The 20,151-nt window shown below is 45.4% G+C and overlaps 1 protein-coding gene across 1 annotated transcript; it reads right to left on the minus strand.

Annotated features, from left to right (window-relative positions):
• Positions 1 to 12,321: 12,321 nt before the first annotated feature.
• On the minus strand, positions 12,322 to 18,398 carry LOC136838326 (insulin-like growth factor-binding protein-related protein 1). Its single transcript, XM_067103232.1, has 6 exons — positions 17,877 to 18,398; positions 16,667 to 16,841; positions 15,077 to 15,224; positions 13,953 to 14,096; positions 13,294 to 13,467; positions 12,322 to 13,024 (listed from the first exon to the last, which is right to left on the minus strand). Exons 1-6 carry the CDS (start codon positions 18,041 to 18,043, stop codon positions 13,002 to 13,004), a joined length of 831 nt encoding a protein of 276 aa, XP_066959333.1. The 5' UTR covers positions 18,044 to 18,398; the 3' UTR covers positions 12,322 to 13,001.
• Positions 18,399 to 20,151: the final 1,753 nt, after the last annotated feature.

Raw genomic sequence — 20,151 nt, forward strand, 5'->3', positions numbered from 1 at the left:
AGGATCTAAATGAATGCGCTTTCTCTCTCTCTCTCCCTCTCTCTCGTTACAAGAGCAGTCTCCCTCTCCGAGCGTCCGAAACGTGCGCTCTCTCTCCGTGCCTCCCAAAGCAATCTCCTCCCCCCCAAGGTCCGAACTCCCCTTCCCCCCCCAGGCGAAGAAGAAGAAGCAGCAGCATCGGCCCGATTACAGTCCGCGCCGTCGCCACCCGAGGTTGATACCGTCTAACTCTTGATCTCTTGCGACTTAAATATCCTAGATGTGTAGTGATAAAGGAACTCCTGTGAGCCATATCAGTCAGAACTATGTATTATTACTGTTAAAAAGGTGGACATTGTTTTGACACCTCATTATCACAAAGATACTCTCTTTTTTTTTATTGTATTGAACTGTGAAAGACTGTAGAAGGTGATTGATAGTGATGATGATGATGATGATGATATGATCTGTTGTAGGCCTTCTCTATATGGTGGTGATTCTGCCGAAAAAAAAAAGTAATAAAACACAAAAAAAAAATACATTGTACGTAGTTTAAGGTTGACTTTTAAATATAGTACGTGTTTTCTAGATGTTGTGGGTTCTTCGCTCTTCCTCATCTCCCTCCTCCTCCTCTTCTTCCTCCTCCTCTTCTTCCTCTTCTTCCTCTTCTTCCTCTTCTTCCTCCTCCTCTTCCGTCTCTCTCCGCGCGAGCAAGGCCCTTTAATGTCACGAGGGGGGGTCTTCTTGCTTATCACATAGGTTTTAAGTGCATCCAGTTTTCCTCTCTCTCTCTCTCTCTCTCTCTCTCTCTCTCTCTCTCTCTCTCTCTCTCTCTCTCTCTCTCTCTCTCTCTCTCTCGCCATCTCGGCGGTGCCCCCTCCCCCTTCTGGCCTTCTAAGCGGCCCTCCTCCTGTCTCCCAGTCTCGCCTCGTGTGCTAATGGTAACATATGATTCTTCTACAACTGTGGTTCACCAACCTATGCAAGGCGGAGACGGAACAGCAGATTTCACGACGACGGACGGGGCGGAGAGAAGGCGGGGGTTGGGGGGACCCAGAGCGGGTGAGCAGACTCTGTGAGCTTTCCTCGGGTGGCGTTTTTGGTGATACATTTCTCTCTCTCTCTCTCTCTCTCTCTCTCTCTCTCTCTCTCTCTCTCTCTCTCTCTCTCTCATACCAAAGATTTGAAGGAAAAGTCTTGTGTTGTTTTTGTTTATTTGAAGAATTAGACTTGGTTCGTGCTCCAGAGAGAGAGAGAGAGAGAGAGACAGAGAGCGAGCGTGAGGACGATTCTGATCGTGCGAGGTTGGGGAAATTGTAAGATGGTATATAACTGTTTCTCTCTTTCTCTCTCTCTCGAGTTGGCGAGTATATTTAGGGATCACACGTTCTACGTACGTCTTGTCGGCCCGCCTCCGCCGCGGGCGGACGCGTACAAGTACGCCAGGAGTTGGTATTCATAAATCAGTTTACGCTTGTTTGTGTCGGGCTATTTTTACTTAGTGTCCTTACAAAGCGCGGTTTGCCGACCGCGGGATATCGTACACACTTAAATTACATATACAGCTTTTGCCTATACGTTTAGTTTGTAATATATAGGGTTTGTTGGTTTTGGTGGGGGGGGGGAACGTGTCGTCCCCCCCTCGCTTCTCGCGATGCTGCGTCGGGTCTCCCCAAAAAAACAAGAAAGGTCTCTCCGGAACCCTCCGCCCCCTTCAACGGCCAGACGTCTGTCGAAAGAACCGGACGAGAGCAGCTCGGAAGGATGTGCTACCAGCCCAGATCTTGTTTAGTTCAGAGGAACCCTCTTGATATTTTTAATGTAAGAGACGTCGTCGCTTCCTTGCACGGCCGTTTGTTTCGTTCTCGAGGGGCCGGGCGTCGAGATCGGGAGAACAGTGGGTCAATTATCTTGTGATATGCTCCCCGTCGGTGCTATCCACAATTAGTTTTAGCGAGAGCCATAGATGTAGTCGTAGGTTTAGTCACTACTGGAAAAAGGGGTCTGGATGTTTTTGTTTTCATTTTACACAAGTTTGTGGTCTGAAGAGAGAGTATTATCTCTGTAGCCCTCTCTCTTTCTCTCTCTCTCTCTCTCTCTCTCTCTCTGTCTCTCCGTCTGTCCACGTTCCTTTCCGTTGTGTGTTCGACAAGGTCATTACTTATAAGCATTGATGCTCAACTTGACAGGAAAGTATTGTACCCTCGAGGCTCGAAAGAGGCGACTGAAGTACGGCGTGGTCTCGACGGTTTCGTTAGGGAAGGATGGTGGCACCTTTGCAGCTCAATTGACGCTCCCAGCTCGGAGAGGGACACACGAAGAGAACCATCGTTCGTAGTGCCAGCAGCAGCAGCAGCAGTAGCAAGCTCTCTGACGAATAAGAGAGCTCTCTCGAGGGAGGGAGAGTTCGTGACTCGACTCTCTCGAAAATTTTCTTTTCCCGTCGTAAGAAACCGTTACGTTCGGGCGGGCGGAAGTTGAGGCCTTCCCCCCCCTTTGTTCATTTTGTTACCTTTCCGTTCTAGGTTACATATCTGGAGGTCCACGTAATGATGATAAGTACGTCCATTCTGAGAGAGAGCGGAGGCAGCGGCGTCGATCGACGTCGCTCGCACCGTAGCGCTCGCCACCAGCTCTTTGCGAGCCGTGCTCTTGTTTTGACCGCCTCAGTCGCTGTTTATATTGTTCTTCCAAGCTAACACCAGAGATAAATGATGTCCTTACGATGTTAAAGATAGTTTTTAAGATATATATATATTTATACACATTTGTTTTTGTATTATGCACCAATTTTCAGGAAGGTTTGTAGAGGTATAAGGGTATGCGTTTAGAGTTATGACGTGGCAGCTCTGTGTGCTTCTCCCCTCCCCCTCCCTCCCCCCCCTCTCTCTCTCTGCCTGCCTCTTTTAAGTTTGATCTGGTCACCGGCTCCCGATCTGAGCTCCAGAAAGCACTTGGTCTGCAGGGGAACAGTTTTCAAAATCTCTTGGAGCGAGGGACTCCGTGCCTCTCGGCCTGGGTCTACGTCTGTGATGGGTTCCTCTTCCTCCTCCTCCTCCTCCTCCTCCTCCTCCTCCTCCTCCTCCTCCTCCTCCTCCTCCTCCTCCTCCTCCTCCTCCTCCTCCTCCTCCTCCTCGCCTTTGGTGGAATGCCGTGCATCTCGAGTGATAGCGACACAGCGGCCTCGTTGCCGAAAACTTCGAGGTTAGGAACTGGACCTCAGGGGGTCAGTCAGAAGATCCGAAGACTCTCTTCCTCCTCGTCGTTAGATCCTCGGCCTTTGTTGGTGAGGGCAGCTGCAGAAGTGCGGGAACTTCGAACGTGTCTAGCCATCCCCCCGAGAAGGGGGGTGTTGGTTTGCCTTAATTGTGGGGGGTTGTTGGGGTTCGCGACGCTAAAGACTTCATCAGGCTGGTCATGTCCATCGTTTGCCAGACTGCTGCCTTTATTCCTTCCTTTTTTTCCCCGCCAGGGGATCCTTAGGGAAGCGTGTGATAGAGAGCCGCGCAGAGGAGCTCCGCTGCGTGCGTCCGTTCGTCCTGTCCTCTCTTCCCCTCTGGGGGTAGAGCGAGAGTTATGCAGAGCGGCCAACGCAGTCGGAGGGAGAAGGGGTGTGTGGGGAAGAGAGGAGAGGACTGTTCTCGGCCCGTAGGCGTGTTTCTTCTTCTTCTTCCTCCTCTTCTTCTTCTTCTTCTTCCCGTGTATAAGTCGATGTCTGACCCTTAGCGTAAGTAAGTAAATTAGTGTGTTCTGTTGTGATGGCTAAGTGGAAAATGTCGCTTCCTACAGTCTCTCCGTCGCGCTGGCGTCGTTTGCTGTCGATTTGTGCAATACCTTATCAAAATACTAAGATCATAAATAATAATAATAATAACAATAATAATAATAATAATGATAATCTAGGATGTTCTAATGATATATAGTTGATTTATGAAGTGATGCACACTAATGTTATATTATATTCAATCTCACTCAAGGATTTAAAAAAAAAAAAAGTCTTGTGGACAATCGTTTGTGATGTTTCGACGGCCGCGACCCCCCCTCGTGCCCCCTCAAAAAAAAGAAAAAAACCCTCAGTACCACCCCCTGACCCTCCTCTTCGCCGAGGGCCCGTCGTCGCGGCCTCGCTCCGTCGCGCGGGCGGGCGGCGGCCCGCAATCCCTTCTTAGGGCCGTCGGCGCCCCCCGCGGCGGCAACCTGTCTCCAAGCATGGATGTCTTTCTGTGTGCTTTAGGGTGAATAAAACTTTAAAAAAAAAAAACAATGGCTTTGTAACAATAGTGCAACTTTGTATATCGTATCGTGCATTAGTCCTAGTGTATATCTCGTTCTACTTTAGGCCGTAAGGTTGCCGCGCGCGGCCCCCTCCTCCTCTTGAATCCCCCCTCGCCGCCTCCCCCCCTCCCGTCGTCAAAGTGATGTACGTGCAGAAGAAGTCTTCGCGCCTTATTTCCCCCCCTCGGCCAAAGACGGAGGCCGGGGAGAAACGCCCGGGGTGGGAGGATGGGGGCCGCCGGCCAAAGGAATCTACGTGTTTTTTGCATTATTCAAAGATATCTGCTACAACTGCAACTACTACAGCTCTTTGTAGTAACCTACCGTCCTACATAACTTGCGTGACCGCTGTTCGTTTAGGAGAACTCTCTCTCTCTCTCTCTCTCTCTCTCTCTCTCTCTTTCTCTTTCTCTCGCACTCTCACAGGGCACCCGGACTTTCCTTCGGTTTCCCCTTCTAGTGGTGCTGCTTCGGAGAGTGTATCGTCACCTTCTCTCTGGAGTCGTCGAATCTTTCCCGACTTCCGTTGCAAAGAGCGAGCGACGGCGTCGCCGTCTCTCTCCCGTTGTCGCAGAATCTTGCGGGGCGGCCGTCGCCGGTGGCAGGTCGGTCGTTCCGGCCTCACGGAGCGATGCTCTCAAGGAAGGCCGACCTGTCCCGCCTCGTGTTTTAGTCAGAGGACCATATCTCCTGCGTTCACCTCTGGGAATCTCGCGCCGAGGGTGCAAGCGGCGTCGTCAGCAGCCGCCCGGCGCAGACGAGGGAACAGGGAGAGAGAAGCTTTGAGAAACGTTCGCGTGGGTTGGGTAATGCATTTCTCTCTCTCTCTGTCTGTCTGTCTGTCTGTCTGTCACACTGTCAATGACATGGCGTACAAGAAAGTACTCATATAACTGAAATTATGCAAAATGTTCCCGCGCGTCCGTGCGGCAAACTAGCTCTAAGTCATTGTGTCATTTTTTTTTTATTTTTGTGTGGGGGGGGAGGGGTGTGTGTGGGAGGTGTTGTCGACGGGTGGGTGGGTGGGTTTTGGGCGTTGTTATGCGTCTGTTGTTCCTGTTGTTGCCCGGTTTGTTTTGTTTTATGGACGTGATTATCAAGATGTGAATTTTTGTTTCTGTTCTTTAGAAACTCCTGCCATTTGTCGGAGAGCCTTTGGGATGCCCCCCGCGTCTCTCTCTCTCTCTCTCTCTCTCTCTCTCTCTCTCTCTCTCTCTCTCTCTCTCTCTCTCTCTCTCTCTCTCTCTCTCTCTCTCTCTCTCTCTCTCCCCGCCTCCCCGAGTCTTATATGCTAGTGGTTGCCGAGGCATTCCATTCGTACGTTTATAACGTCTTTTCGGTTCGACTCTTCCATTTCGCGACGAGACAGTGGGACGTTCTGTTCACGCGTGCGCCACGCGCGCGCGCGCACACAAATCGATGTACACACGTCAGTATGTTAAGATAACGCGGTACGTTTTGCTCGTCGGGACGGGTGTATGTATCTCTCTCAAAGAAAAATGCCGCCCCAGTCCGATGCCGTATCTTCCGTGGCGACGGGTCCCGCCGCAACTGCCCCCTCCCGCTCGACAAGTCCGCCAAAAAAAAAAAAAAAAAAAAACACACACACAAAAGAAATTTGTGTATTTATACATTTAATCTGTGTAAGTACACACATTTTAAACTGCAGAGTGACAAAAAAAAAAGGAATAAAAACTTGCGTCGTCTTCGATGCGGGATAAAAAAAAGTAAAAAAAAGTTGATCGCAAAACTGGACGTCGAGCGGGGCGATGGCATCGTCTGCGACGCGCCTCTCTCTCTCTCTCTCTCTCTCTCTCTCTCTCTCTCTCTCTCTCTCTCTCTCTCTCTCTCTCTCTCTCGTCCGTCGCCGGCACAGCCGGTTGCGCCGGGACCCCAAGCTGCCACCAAGCAGCGCATAAGTCAATAATGAACAATTACTTTTTAATGGTTGTGAAGACGTTCTGTGGCGTCGAACATAGTTATCGAAGTGTGATACTCTATATATTTCTTTCCTTCCCCGCCGCCCCCGACCCTGCCTGCCCCCACCCCTCGAGTGCGGCGACGCACCGGGGGGCGAGACGAGGAGAAGGCGGTTCTATAGCAAGTCTTTGCAAGTGCAACTATATAGTGCCTTGTATGTTCCCCCCCCCCCTGTCTTTTGATTACGCTGGATGTCGTTGGGTGCGCTCGGAGAGAGGAGGAGGAGGAGGAGAAGAAGAGGGTGAGAAGACGACGACGACGACGGCGACGAGCGATGCCACCCTCGTACGTAAAGAAGAAAAAAAAAGAAAATTGAAAAAGAACCATCGTCTTGGTTTGAAGCTTAATGGTGCTCCATTTTTTGAACGTAATTTTTTTTTTTTCTTTTTTATCGCTCCGTTGCGGTGAAGGTGGTGGTGGCGGCGGCGGCGGCGGCGAAGCCTCTCCCTCGTCTACCACACAAAGCCAAACAGACACGAAGAAGGAGTGTGTGATTATGGTTACGATTAATTGTCACTTTATTATTATTATTATTATTACTGATATACTGTCGAAGTGTGATTGCAGCAATTCAAGGCTGGTATATTGAATATATATATATATATATATATATATCACCTTAGTCGTTAAGTCATAGATTACAAATCCTGTATCTTTTGCTCATTTTTGTGCCAAGTAAATAAAAAAAATAAAAAAAAAAAACTTAAGGGATCGACTTATCGCAACAACAGCAAGAACGGCGGAACGCCTAGCAACGCCCGTATGCTTAACAAAGAAACCATATCATTGTTTTATAGGTCTCTCTTTCTCTTTCTCTCTCTCTCTCTCTCTTTCTCTCCCTCTCTCTCTCTCTCTCTCTCTGTGAGAACAAAGTAGATAAACAGTTTAGTGGTAAGGCTTATAAACATATATATATTAGGTGATAAGGATTTTTTTTTCCACTTTCAATGTTGTCGTAACCAGTGTTGTTTTTGTGCATTGCTGCCTCGTTGGGGTCTGGGTGGGGAGAGGCGGGGGGGGCGGCGGGAGGAGGAGGAGGAGGTTGGGGGCATGCGGCGGGCAGTTTAACTTTGGCAGGGCGTGGCGGCAGTGGGGTTGTACCCGTCGTCCTGCCGCCTCTTTTGCGACTGAACTCGTTCCTGTTCCGTCGCTGCCTCGCGGCTCCGTACGGTTGAGGTGCCTTTAGGGTGGTTCGTTGGTCCTCTCTCTCTCTCTCTCTCTCTCTCTCTCTCTCTCTCTCTCTCTCTCTCTCTCTCTCCAGCCCCTGCACACACCCCACAGGTCCAAAAATAAAAATCTGTGTCGGTGAGCCTCAAATCAGCCTGCCCGCCCCTTTTTCGCTCTCCGTCTCTCTCTCTCTCCCCTCCTTCCGAACTCACGCTACTGTGTGCTGAGAAGATGATTCCTCTTCTTCCTCCCTCCCCCCTCCCCCCTCCCCCGCCCCCCCCCCCACAAAGCGCGACCTTCACGGCAGTAGCCACAGCGTTGACCCGAGGGCTCAAAGTGATAGATACAAACAAGGCTTCTTCTATGGGTGATATAAACATGAATCAGCAATGAAAATGTGTATTAGGGCTAATGTACCTGAACGCTATAAATACTGTTACTATTACTATACTGCTACAAGTGTACAAGTCGAGATATTATTATTAATGCCTTCGGCGTCGCCTGCTGTGGTCCCTGCCGCGAGACGCGGTGATAAGAACAGTATAGTCATGCTTTGTTTATTATTATGATGATTATGATCACTATGATTATTACTCTTATTGTATTCCTTTGTTTGTTGTCGTCAGTCAGTTAGGAGAATCAAGTCAAAAAAAAATCTCAAATTGTTTTTTTGTGTGTACAAAGTTTTGAAGATGATGATGACGTCTTACTATATACAACTCTCAAGCCAGTCTTAAGCGTAGCTCCTAAGTGAATTTATAATAATGAAAACTCTCCTTGTTTTTGAAAGACAGAGGAAAGGTGGTGGTGGTAGGGCAAAGCAGTCTTACTGGTCGGTATTTATTGGGTACGCGGCGATCCGTAGCTCTGGTGGTGATGTTTTGTTGATTGTAATAATATTTTTTGTTTTTTTTTTTGTTTAAGGGTACTAATTTTCCTGCGTGAGAAGCCAGCGCATTATCTTCTTTCCTCGTGACTCGATAACGACTCCGCGAAGGACGTTGGCGCCGTCTTTCATTTCTGTAGTTTTGTCTTTTTGACCAAAGTGGGTTTTAGAGCGTGTGGGTGCCAAAAAAGTATCACTTAGCAACTATAAAACTTGAATTGTGGTATGTACGTATGTATAAGTACGTCGCAGTCGTACGTAGCATCGGTATGTACAGCGCAGTTGTCCCCGAGCAAATCAGTTATTATTATTTTTGAATTGTTTCATTTTCGTGCAGTTTTGATTGAAACCCAAAGCCTTTTTTCCCTGCCTCTCCCACCGCCCGGAAAAATGAGAATGATGAATAAATTTTCCATTTTGCTTTTTCGTCGGAGGCGAAGACGGAAGTTTTCGGACAATAACGGACTGCTGTAAGGAGACGAAGACAAGTTTTGCGTCAGTGTGGTCGGTACGATTTTTTGCTCATCTTTCTGTGCATATGCATTTGTACGTTTTATATATATATATATTGTTTTATATATATATATACACATAAATTTGTTAAGGGCATAATATGGTTGATGTAATAATAATAATAGTAATAAGGAGTCGATGTCGACGGCCACACGATAAGTCTCGGTCTGACGGTTTGATCATTTTAGTCAATTTGCAAGTGTCCTGATTTTTTTTTTGTTGAGCTCCTGTTAACGTACAGATTCGCCAGTCGGAGTCGTAATTATCATCGTTGTTGTACGCCAGCGTTCATCATCACAGGGACAGGGTGGCGACCGCTTTTTCCACGCGCTCGTACAACGCAACGACTAAAAAAGGGATTCTCTGCCCGAGAGAGAAAAAACAAAGTCTGATTTCGAAGAAGTTTTTTTCTTTTTTTTTTGAGATTCGAGTTGGTATTCGTTGTAGAATCTTCTGCCAATTGCCTGAGTTTTGGTTTTGCGTTGAATTGAGTTCCACGTCCAATTTTTTTGGGGTCGTTTTTGTGTAATTGAGTTTGTTAATTCGTGTCGATTTTTTTCTTCTTTAGCAGCAGCAGAAACCCTCTTGGAATTGATGAAACATATACTAGTTTGTCGAGTGTGATATTAGCATTCGTGTGTATGCATATGTATGGAGTGTGTATGCATATGTATACATATTAAAAACAAGAGCTTAAAAAACATTTTCACTTACTCTGTGTCTCTCTCTCTCTCTCTCTCTCTCTCTATCTATCTCTCTATCTCGTTTTCCGCTTAAATGGTGTTATGTACTATCTTAGCTCGTAAGGTCTGGTGACTTATGATGAAATATTCATTTAAAAAAGAAAAACAATAAAAAAAAAAAAAACAAATAATAATAAACTCGATGATAATGAGAGGTTTACCTTGGTGCCTCTTTCACTGTAACCCTGGTTGTGGATTAATTTACAAAACACAAAGATTTAACTCGTGCGGGGAACCGGCGTTCCCGACCGCGCCCCCCTGCCCTTTCCTCGTAACGGTGGAATCCTCCCTCCCTTCCTCCCTCCCTCCCTCCCGCCCGCCCGCCCAAAAAGAAATATGATCCACCCATCTTGATGCATAAAGTATTACAATACCGATGACCTGGAATATGCGTTAACCGTGGGTTGTACCGACCAAACTTTGTAACCTGGGGAGGGAAGTCGAGGGAAGGTGATCGACGCGCCGTGGGACTCCCAACAAGCGTGCCAGCAGCCCACCCCTCCCGCGTGCGTCTCGTTTGTCTGTCCGTGCGCGTGCGTGCCTGTTTGTGTGTGTGTGTGTGTGTGTGCGTGCGCAAGCTTTGCCTTGCCGTGCTAGGCGCGACGAGCAGCTCGGTCGGGGCGAGGGAGCCACGCCATTCTCTTTTGTACCTACTATATACCTTTTAATATTCACTGGACATTCCCCTCTATAGAGCGCTGCTAGTCAAAGGGAGGTGTTGGTCTTCCGAACCCCGCCCGGCTGTTCCGCGAGTTCTTTCTTTTTTTTTTCTTTTTTGTTTGTTCAGTTCGAAACAAAAACCATCTCGAGTACGCTTCCGTCGCAGCGACTTCCGTGTGGATGATGACGAGCTCATTCGTTTGCGATGATTACCACCAGTGCGTGACTGCGGGTGAAAGGGGCTGCTGTCGACGTCCCCCGTCTGGGCGTAAGGGCTGTGGGCGTGCAGTTAGGATGCATTGAGGTAGGGCCCCCTCCCCCCAGGGCTGGAAGAAGGGGGGTCAGGGCGGGCCAATTTCACTGGATAGCCAAAAAACAAAAACCAAGGTATTCCACAAATGGATTACACCTAGTGTACTTGTATCATTTTATATAATGATGATGATCATTACAATTATTATATTACTATTATTATTATTATTATTAGCTTGGATTAATGGTTCTTTAGCATTTTTTTCCTTGTATTTTCCTTGTTTTATTATTATTATTTTCTCCTTAATATTTTTTTTTAGGGCTTTTAATATATAGTTATTTATACAGGCCTTCCTGTCTTGAATGTTCCAACATATGCATAAATACATACATTAATAAATTTTTGTCTCCGTGTTTACACCTAAAAGGTTTTGTTTCATTGCCCCCCCCCCAACTCCCTCGCGCTCTTGTTTCTAAGGTGTCGTCGAGGTGTACGTAAGTTTTGAGAGGTGTTGTTGAGGCGTACGTAAGTTTTGAGAGGTGTCGTCGAGGCGTACGTAAGTTTTGAGAGGTGTCGTCGAGGCGTACGTAAGTTTTGAGAGGTGTCGTTGAGGCGTACGTAAGTTTTGAGAGGTGTCGTTGAGGCGTACGTAAGTTTTGAGAGGTGTCGTTGAGGCGTACGTAAGTTTTAAGAGTTGTCGTCAAGGTGTACGTAAGTTTTACAAAGTGCCGTCGAGGTGTACGTAAGTTTTACAAGGTGCCGTTGAGGTGTGCGTACGTAAGTCGGACACATTAATGATCTAAGATACGGTGTCAGGATGTACGTACGAAAGTTGTACGTATTAAGCTCTTATTAAATTATGTATATGGTGTCCAAAGTTGTACGTACCTAAGACATGCAAAGTAATCTAAAATTTTTTGTATCAAGAATTACGTACCAAAGTTGTACGTATTGAATTATTTATGGCGTCGAGGTTTACGTACCCACGTACGTAACCATTAATGTATCTGAAATGTACGTAACCAAGTTCTCTAAATTGTGTGTCAAAGTGCACGTATCTAAGTGGTACATATTTATCTTTTAAATTAATACCTTTACCACGTACGTAACATTATATATGTGTGACGTTGAGACGTACGTAACTAAGTTTTAAAATTTACGTAACCCAGAGGCCTTTTAAAGTTATGTCGTTAGTATACATACAGTACTTGTTTTAATGTACGTAACCAAGTGGTATTATAAATCCGTAAAGTTTAAAAAGTACGTAACCAGATATTAATGTGGTTAAAAAGTACGTAACCAAGTTTCATCATCGATCCACAAGGTATTCGTGGCTTTGAAACATACAAAACACAGGTACAGTTGGTCTTGACAAATTTGAATGTTGCAAACCAATGGTTTCATTAATTTCTGTTTTATGTTAAAATTAACGTAAAGGATAACCTGGTGAGTTTTTGAGGCCGTACGTCGCTGTCTGCAAACTGTACGTAATGAAATTATTCATTCTTGACTTTCAAGTCTTCCATTTTAGGACAGCGTTGTCCCCAAAAGAGTTTGCGACTCGTCACAAACAGTTGTCTGCAAAATTGAGGAAGGGGAAGTTTAATCACACAACCCCAGTCAATCATTATAGCCTCTGAAGCCTTGTGATGCAGACAGTCTGTTGTCTGTTGTGGTTTGTCTTTGGCAAATTCCATTACTCATATACAGACCTGGCAGGTCTGGGTCTTCTTCAGACCCCACACCACAAAGTGTTCTCCCAGGGGCTGTACGGACAACATGTCCAAACCGTCTGCGCCTGCGTTCCGAGAGATTTGGTCGGCGAGAAGCTGCGCATTCAAGGCAACCAAGTGAAACAAAAGCCGTACATTTTATAAGATTTATGAAGATAAAGCGAAGAAAAACATTTCAGCTCACTGCTCATTATCAAAAATACCATTATATAAATAAATGTCTAGTCTCGGAATAGAAAACGGCCTCCGTTTTGGTAACAAAATAAAACCCTTACGAGTAACCTACAAAGTACAAGTTGCCTTGTCGGCCGGGTCCTCGATGGCGCCGGGGAACGAGCGTCGTGCGAACTCCCACTAGGTCGCCTCTAGGGCCGAGCTTTTGGGGCGCAGTCTCGCGACCGGTTCCCCGACTCCATCCTCGCCGGGGCCGGACAGCGTGTGGTTGCCGTAATGCTAACGAACCCATCATCCAGATCAAGAAGTCGGTTGCTCAAATGGGTGACATGGCATAGTAGGGTGACGAGGTGTCCGGGACGCCTTTGAAGAAAGGTCTTGTCGGGATGTTCTCTCTCGCGCGCCACGGACGCCTGCAATGTTGCCTTCGTGTATAAAGTTTCGTGCTAATTAGCGGGGTTCTCATTCGGTGGAGAGAGGACGTGCGCAAGTCGGCCGCCGGACGACCTCCGGGGCGTGGCCGCCAAATCGGACGGAGTCTGGGTGCATTCCAGGGTAGATAGAGAGAGTCGGAGTCCGTCCCGTTGAGCGGCCGGCGAGGGGCGTGCGGGAGCGGGCGACGTGCGAGTCCTGGATCTCTAGATCTCGTTCTGGGAGTCGTCTGGAAAAGAAGAGGTTGTTTTTTAATGGATTTAGGTAGACATGTAAATGTTCCAACGACAAGTCTTTACGTAATGGAAAACTTTGGAACTTTACGACTTCTTTACTCCAAGTTATAAACACAAAGTAATCTGCCCTCGTATTAGCCCCACAGTCCAGCCCTAGGAGAGCTGTTAATCAGCTCAGTGGTCTGGTAAAACTAAGGTATACTTGTGAGGAGTTAAGCACCCCCGGAACTGAGAAAGGACCCTCGAAGTCGTAGTAGCCTACCCTGATCGCGGAGAGAGATTTTGGCGGCGGCCCTGTCCTCTCCCTCGGAGTTCTTGGCGACGCAGGTGTACGTTCCCACGGTCCGGACGTTGATGTTCATGATCTGGGCCCATGCCGTGACCATGTGCTTCTCGGGGCCTCCGCGGATCTGGATGGCGAAGCCGGGGTTGTCGCCTGTTTTGGGGGGAAGATATTGTAAGTCGCTTGAACTTCGGGAGCAGTTACTGAAGTTGATACGTACACTTTTGCACGCCATCGAGACGTCGGGGTGAATTCAAGTGTTCGTCGTCAGGCTAATTCCTAGAAGTGCTACGTGCTCATAGGGTGAATTCAAGTGTTTGTCGTCAGGCTAATTCCTAAAATTGCTACGTACTCGTAGGATGAATTCAAGTGTTCGTCGTCAGGCTAATTCCTAAAATTGCTAACGTACTCATCAGAGTCATTGCTTAGATTGCTGCGTACTTTTGCGTACCTCAAGATAAATTCAAGTGTCTGTCATGAATATAATTCCTGAAATTGCTATGTAATTTGACGTATTGTCAAGGATAATTCAATTGTCCATCGTCAAAGTGATTCCTAAAATTGGTACGTACTTTCGCGTACTGTCAAGATAAATTAGTAAATAAAACCTCCCTTAAAACACTTCAAATAATACTCACTGGGTAGTCGGAACGAAGAACCGTCAGCCATGTTCAGTTCCCAGAAGAGTTCCGGAACGGGGAATCCGACGGCCTCGCAGTCCAGGACCATGATGCTTCCTAGGGGTCGAATGGCGTCCTTTGGCCTCGACTTGATGACGGGAACTGCGGGAAGAGAGTCGGTTTTAACTCCAGAGTCGTGGAACGGCTGCTTGAGAGAACGTCCATTTTTTAATCTCCTGAATTTCAGTCGATGTCAGGTTTATTTGTCACCTTTTCTTATAAACTCACTCTCTCTCTCTTGCTCTCTCTCTGTCTCTCTCTCTGAAGGCTTGATTTGCCTTCGGTCCATGGCTAGGGTATTGTTTACATGCCCAGGGCATGTGGTATACATTCTTGGCCCCCTGTCTAAACAAATTTGGGGCTGAAAAGAGAGTGAGTGAGAGAGAGATAGAATGATAAAGATTGAGAGTGAGTGAGTGAGTGAGAGAGAGAGAGAGAATGATAAAGATTGAGAGAGAGAGAGAGAGAATGAATGACAAGAAAGGTTGAGAGGAGAGAGAGAATGATAGAGATTGATAAAGAAAGATGAGAGAGAGCAAATGAAAGATACGAGAGGGAGAGAATGATGAAGAAAGATTGAGAGAGGAAGATGAGGATAAAGAAAGATTGAGAGAGAGAGAGAGAGACCCTGATAAAGATTGACAGTCAAAGAGAGGGAGGAAAAATTCCACGTCGTCTCACACGAACGCCCACAGGGACCAAATTGACCGAAATAACTGGGCCAACCCTGAACCGACCTTTGTATTATTATATGGGAGGTCACGTATCTTAAAGGGTTAATTCGATTCAATTTCTCAATTTTAGGGAGAGTCTATTGTCCCTAGGGGGACCCCATCCCCCAGGGGGCATCCTATTTAGTTCAGTTTAGTTTTCGGGAGGGTCTGTTGTTCCTAAGGGGGACCGCTTACCCCCCCAGGGGTCCTTTGAGGGCGGGTAGAGGTCGGCTCGATGGGCAGAATCAAAAGCGGGTCGTAATGCGACCCGCAATTCCAACGGTACACAGAAGAACAAAAGTACATATACAATGGTACAAAGTGTACCAAAAGCGTACCACTTGCAATGGTACAGCACCGCCAACCCACCTGACTTGCAAGGCTCGCGGGCCACCACCGTCAGGGTGTCGTCGTCGGCCGTCTTCTCCAGCAGGTGGCACAGGGTGTCGTAGGTCACGCCGTCCGAGCCGCAGACGGCGCCTTTCTCCTCGCACGTGCAGGTGCCCTCGTCCAGTTCCTGCAGGGGAAGGAGAAGAGGTGGTTTGGACTTGTGGTGAGAATGGGAAGTCGGGTGATATTTGTGAGAGTGTTAGGATGAAAGAGATATTGAGAAAGAGAGAGAAAGATTGTGAGAAATAGAAGAAAAAAAGAGAGATTGACTGACAGAGAGAGAGAGAGAGAGAACAAGAGACATAGAATGAGATTGAAAGAGAGAAAGAGAGAGACAATGAAATTGAGAGATAGAGCTACAGAGACAATGAGAGAAATAGAGGCAATGAGAAAGACTGAGAGAGATAGAGAGGTAGAACAAGAAAAAAAGATTGAGAGAGAGAAAGATAGGAAGAGAGATATAGAATGAGATTGAGAGAGATATATACAGAGAGAAAGATTGTGAGAGAGAGAACAAGAAAAAGAGAGAGAGAGAGGTTGACTGACATTGAGAGAGAAAGATAAGAAAAGTGACAGAATGAGATTGAGGAAGAGAGAGAGAGATATAGAGGGAGATTCAGAGAGACAGTTAAAAAAAAAAGGTAGGGAGAGAGAGAGATTGGAAGAAAGATTGAGAAAGAGAGAGAGAGAGAGAGAGTGTAATACCCCTGATACCCTATTTATCTTCAACTCGGTACACATGCCCGGATTACATTACTACCCAGCTGCCCAAACAGTGGCCCCCCCACTCTCTCTCTCTCTCTCTCTCTCTCTCTCTCTCTCTCTCTCTCTCTCCGGGCCATAAGCGTCGATGACTAATCACAGTGCCACCTAAATAAGACCGGCGCTGTTGCCGTCTCGGCGAGCAGACCAATTTCAAGACGTAACCTCAATTCGGCGCAATAAATTTTTGAATAAATTCGGCCATAAATCATACAGTGGGTGATGTATGAGTGTGTGGGGATGTATGAGGATGCATAAGGATGTATAAGGATGTATGAGGATGCATTAGGATGTATGAGACAGCAGGGGCGGTGGATATATTAGCGGTTTGTTAAGGGATGTTTAGGAATGTGGCAACGCGAATATTACAAGGCGCCTGTTCAATTTGTCTCTCTCTCTCTCTCTCTCTCTCATTCTGCTACTTCTTCCTTCGTCTCTCTCTCTCTCTATCTCTCTCATTCTCTCAATCTCTCTCTCTCTCTACTTTTTCGTCTCTCTCTCTCTCTCTCTCTCTCTCTCTCTCTCTCTCTCTCTCTCTCTCTCTCTACTTTTTCCTCTCTCTCTCTCTCTCTCAATCCTTTCTCTCTCTCTCTCATTCTAGTTCTTCATTTGTCTCTCTCTCTCCTTCAGTCTCTCAAACTCGCCCCCTCTTTCTCTCCCCCAAATTCTCTCTCTCTCTCTCTCTCTCTCTCTCTCTCTCTCTCTCTCTCTCTCTCTCTCTCTCTCTCTCTCTCTCTCTCAATCCCACGTACAAAAGAACTCGCCTAAATCTACACACTTAGGAAAGTATATCACTCCCTCTCTCACCCCAATGTCAGTCCTGGGGCTGCAGCTCAGGTATTCTCCACAAGTTCCGTACTCCTTCGTCTCCGCCTCCTCCCCGTCGCACCTCTGCCCCAGGCCGCGGGCGCAGACCATGCAGCAGCCGCAGATGTCGGGCACGGTGCCCCCCACGCACTTGCCCACCTCCGGGCATTCGGACCTGGTACGCCCGGAAGGGGCGGAAAAGAAAGGCAATGGATTAGCGAAGGTGGTTTGGGCGTGTGGGGAGAATGGGAGACAGTGCTAATGATTGTAGGAGGCAAGAGGCAGAGGAAGAGCTAGGAAGTGGGTATTAGGGAATGTGGGTACTTTAATGCCCAAAAAAACCCATAAAAATCCCCACAAAAACTAAGTTGATAGTTATAATGAGGTGAGGTGGTTTGGGCATGTGGAGAGAGTGGGAGAAGATGGTAATGGGTCTTGGAGGTAGGAGGCAGAGGAAGATATAGAAAGTGGGTATTAGAGAATGTGGGCATTTTAATGCCCAGAAATCATGAAAATGCCCACAAAAATTAAGGTAAACGGTTTCGAGAAGGTGAGGTGGTTTGGGTACATGGAGAGAATGGGAGAAAATGGTAATGGTTCTTGGATTTAAGGGGCAGAGGAAGACCTGAGCAGTGGGTATTAGGAAATGTGGGCACTTTAATGCCTAAAATTGTGAAAATACCACACAAAAATGAACTTAATGATTACAAAAAGGTGAGGTGGTTTGGGCATGTGGAGAGAATGGGAGACAATGGTAATGATAGCAGGAGGTGAGAGGCAGAGCAGCAGCTAGGAAGTGGGTATTAGGGAATGTGGGTATTTTAATGCCCCAACAATCAATAAAAATACCCACAAAAATCAAGATAAATGGTTTATTTCTCTTAAATATTAAATTAATTATTTATAAACACAAAATGAAGATCTAGGAAGTGGGTATGTTGAAATATGGGCATTTAATGCCCCAAAAGCCATGAAAATGCCCATAAAAATCAATATAAATTGTTTATTTCTTGTAATTTATTAAATAAACCAATAAATATTAAACCAATGATAAATAAACAAAAAATGGAGACACAGAAAACTGGGTATTGAGAAATATGGGCATTTGATGCCCCAAAATCACGAAAATGCCCACAAAAGTGGAAATAATTTCTCGAAATATCAAATAAACCAATAAATATTAAACCAATGAGAAAAAAACAAAACTAACCTGTCACAGGTGCCACACACTGGTGCTTCTTGGGCATCGACCAATGCCCCTAACAGGGGTATGAATGCCCCTATGAGGGGTATCAATACCAACCTTCCTTTCCCTAACACCATTTTGAAGAGGACTGAGGAGGAATAAGAGAAGGGAGTGACTGCCCTGGCGGACATTAGGGCCACGGTGGGTATCTAGGGGTATTCCGGGGTCTAGGGGGTGGGTATGGTGCCCCCTAAAACGCCCACTATAAAGGATTCTTTTAAGGTCAGAACAGTCGCCATTTGGGGGCGAGTTATCGTACGTCTAGGTTGAAGGAGTATCGTGCATGACGTCTATATGACGTCTATAAGATCTATATAAAGTTATAGACGACGTGAATGGTATATTTTACGTTCTTTTGTGACGTCACGAATTATTTAACGAATAAACGAACGAGAAAATAAACGAGATCGGCGATAAACGAACGACGGAATAACGAAAACGTTAACGGAATTCATGTCCGTTATCGTACATCGCGCAACGAGCCCCGCCCTACGATGCCGGACAAAGATGGTTCCCGTCTGTGCTTGTTGAAATTATCGTACGTAAACAGTTGCTCGATTTGTTGGGTTTCTTGGTTAATTAAACGAATATACAATAAATTTATGTAGATTAAGTTTATTTATATATATAAATATACTTAAATGTAGGAATAAATCGCAATAAATTTTGAGTTTTCGGAGTAAATAGGTCGCCATTATCGTGCGTCTGGTAGGGGTTGCCACCGCCCGTCCTTTCACACATATGGTAAACATTAAACTTTATGATCTAAACAGATGACTCTCTCTCTCTCTCTCTCTCTCTCTCTCTCTCTCTCTCTCTCTCTCTCTCTCTCTCTCTCCTCAGATTACTCCTTATAGCTTACAATCTCTCTCTCTCTCTCTTCCTCCCTTCTCACACCATAAGCAACAGCTCTCTCTCTCTCTCTCTCTCTCTCTCTCTCTCTCTCTCTCTCTCTCTCTCTCTCTCTCTCTCTCTCTCTCTCTCTCTCTCTCTCTCTCTCTCTCTCTCGCTGATTAAGTGCTAGCTTACAGCAGCACGAATTGTCGACGACTCAACACAACGCATTCCCTCTCTCTCTCTCTCTCTCTCTCTCTCTCTCTCTCTCTCTCTCTCTCTCTCTCTCTCTCTCTCGTATATATATAACATATACAAAGCATTATTTATCATTATTATTATTATAAAACAAATGCCTTTGTTTACCTGTCAAAGCCGTGGTTGCATTCCCTTGAATTAAACATAATTTTATGACAATATTTAAGCGTTATTAGCAGCCATTTTATATATAAATATAAAATATCATTTTATCATCTTCTATATTATATATAAAATATATAAAATCGATAAATAAATTGAAAAAAAATAATGAAAATAAGACGTTGAAACGAAAGAGGAAGCTAAGAAACGCCCCCTCCCCCAAACCAATCTAACCTTTCACTCATTTAGACTCTTATGGGGTATATATAATATTATATATCTTAGAGGCACAAAATACAAGTTTTATAGTATTTTATATATTTTATAACGTCTTTACAATATATAAAATACATATAAAATCGGCGAAATAAGCTTAAATGACAAAGGAAATAAGCCTATGAGAAAAAAACGTCTCCCGTCTTGACGAATATTTTTATATTATTAGCATTTAAATACCGTATAAAATACGACTTTTATAGTATTTTATATATTTTATAACTTATTTTTAATATATAAAATATATAAAATGGGCGAAATAAGATTTAGAATATAAGGAAATAAGCGTAATCATCGAAAAAGTAACCGAAAAAAAAAGCTTCCTGTCAGCGCGAATATTTTGAACTTATTCGTATTTAAGCAGCGTATAATTATAAAATACGAGTATTTTAGTATTTTATATATTATATAACTTTATATTTTATATATAAAAGATATAAAATCGACCAAATAAACATAAAAAACAAATGAAATAGGCCTTAGCAGCGTAAGCCTAACCGAAAAAACGTATCCTGTTTTGTCGAGTATTTTGATCATATTCATATCTAAGCAGCGTATAATTATAAAATACAAGTTCTAAAGTATTTTATATATTTTATAAAGTCTTTTTAATATATAAAATATATAAAATCGGCGAAATAAACCTAAAAAACAAAGGAAATGAGACGAAGCAGCGAAAGCCTACGAGAAAAAACGCCTCCTTCCTTCCCCAAAAAATTCGACCTAACCCGTATTTAAATACCGTATAACTATAAAATACGGATATAAA

Source organism: Macrobrachium rosenbergii, unplaced genomic scaffold (genome assembly GCF_040412425.1).
Source record: "Macrobrachium rosenbergii isolate ZJJX-2024 unplaced genomic scaffold, ASM4041242v1 60, whole genome shotgun sequence".
In the NCBI taxonomy this organism is placed as follows: Eukaryota; Metazoa; Arthropoda; class Malacostraca; order Decapoda; family Palaemonidae; genus Macrobrachium; species Macrobrachium rosenbergii.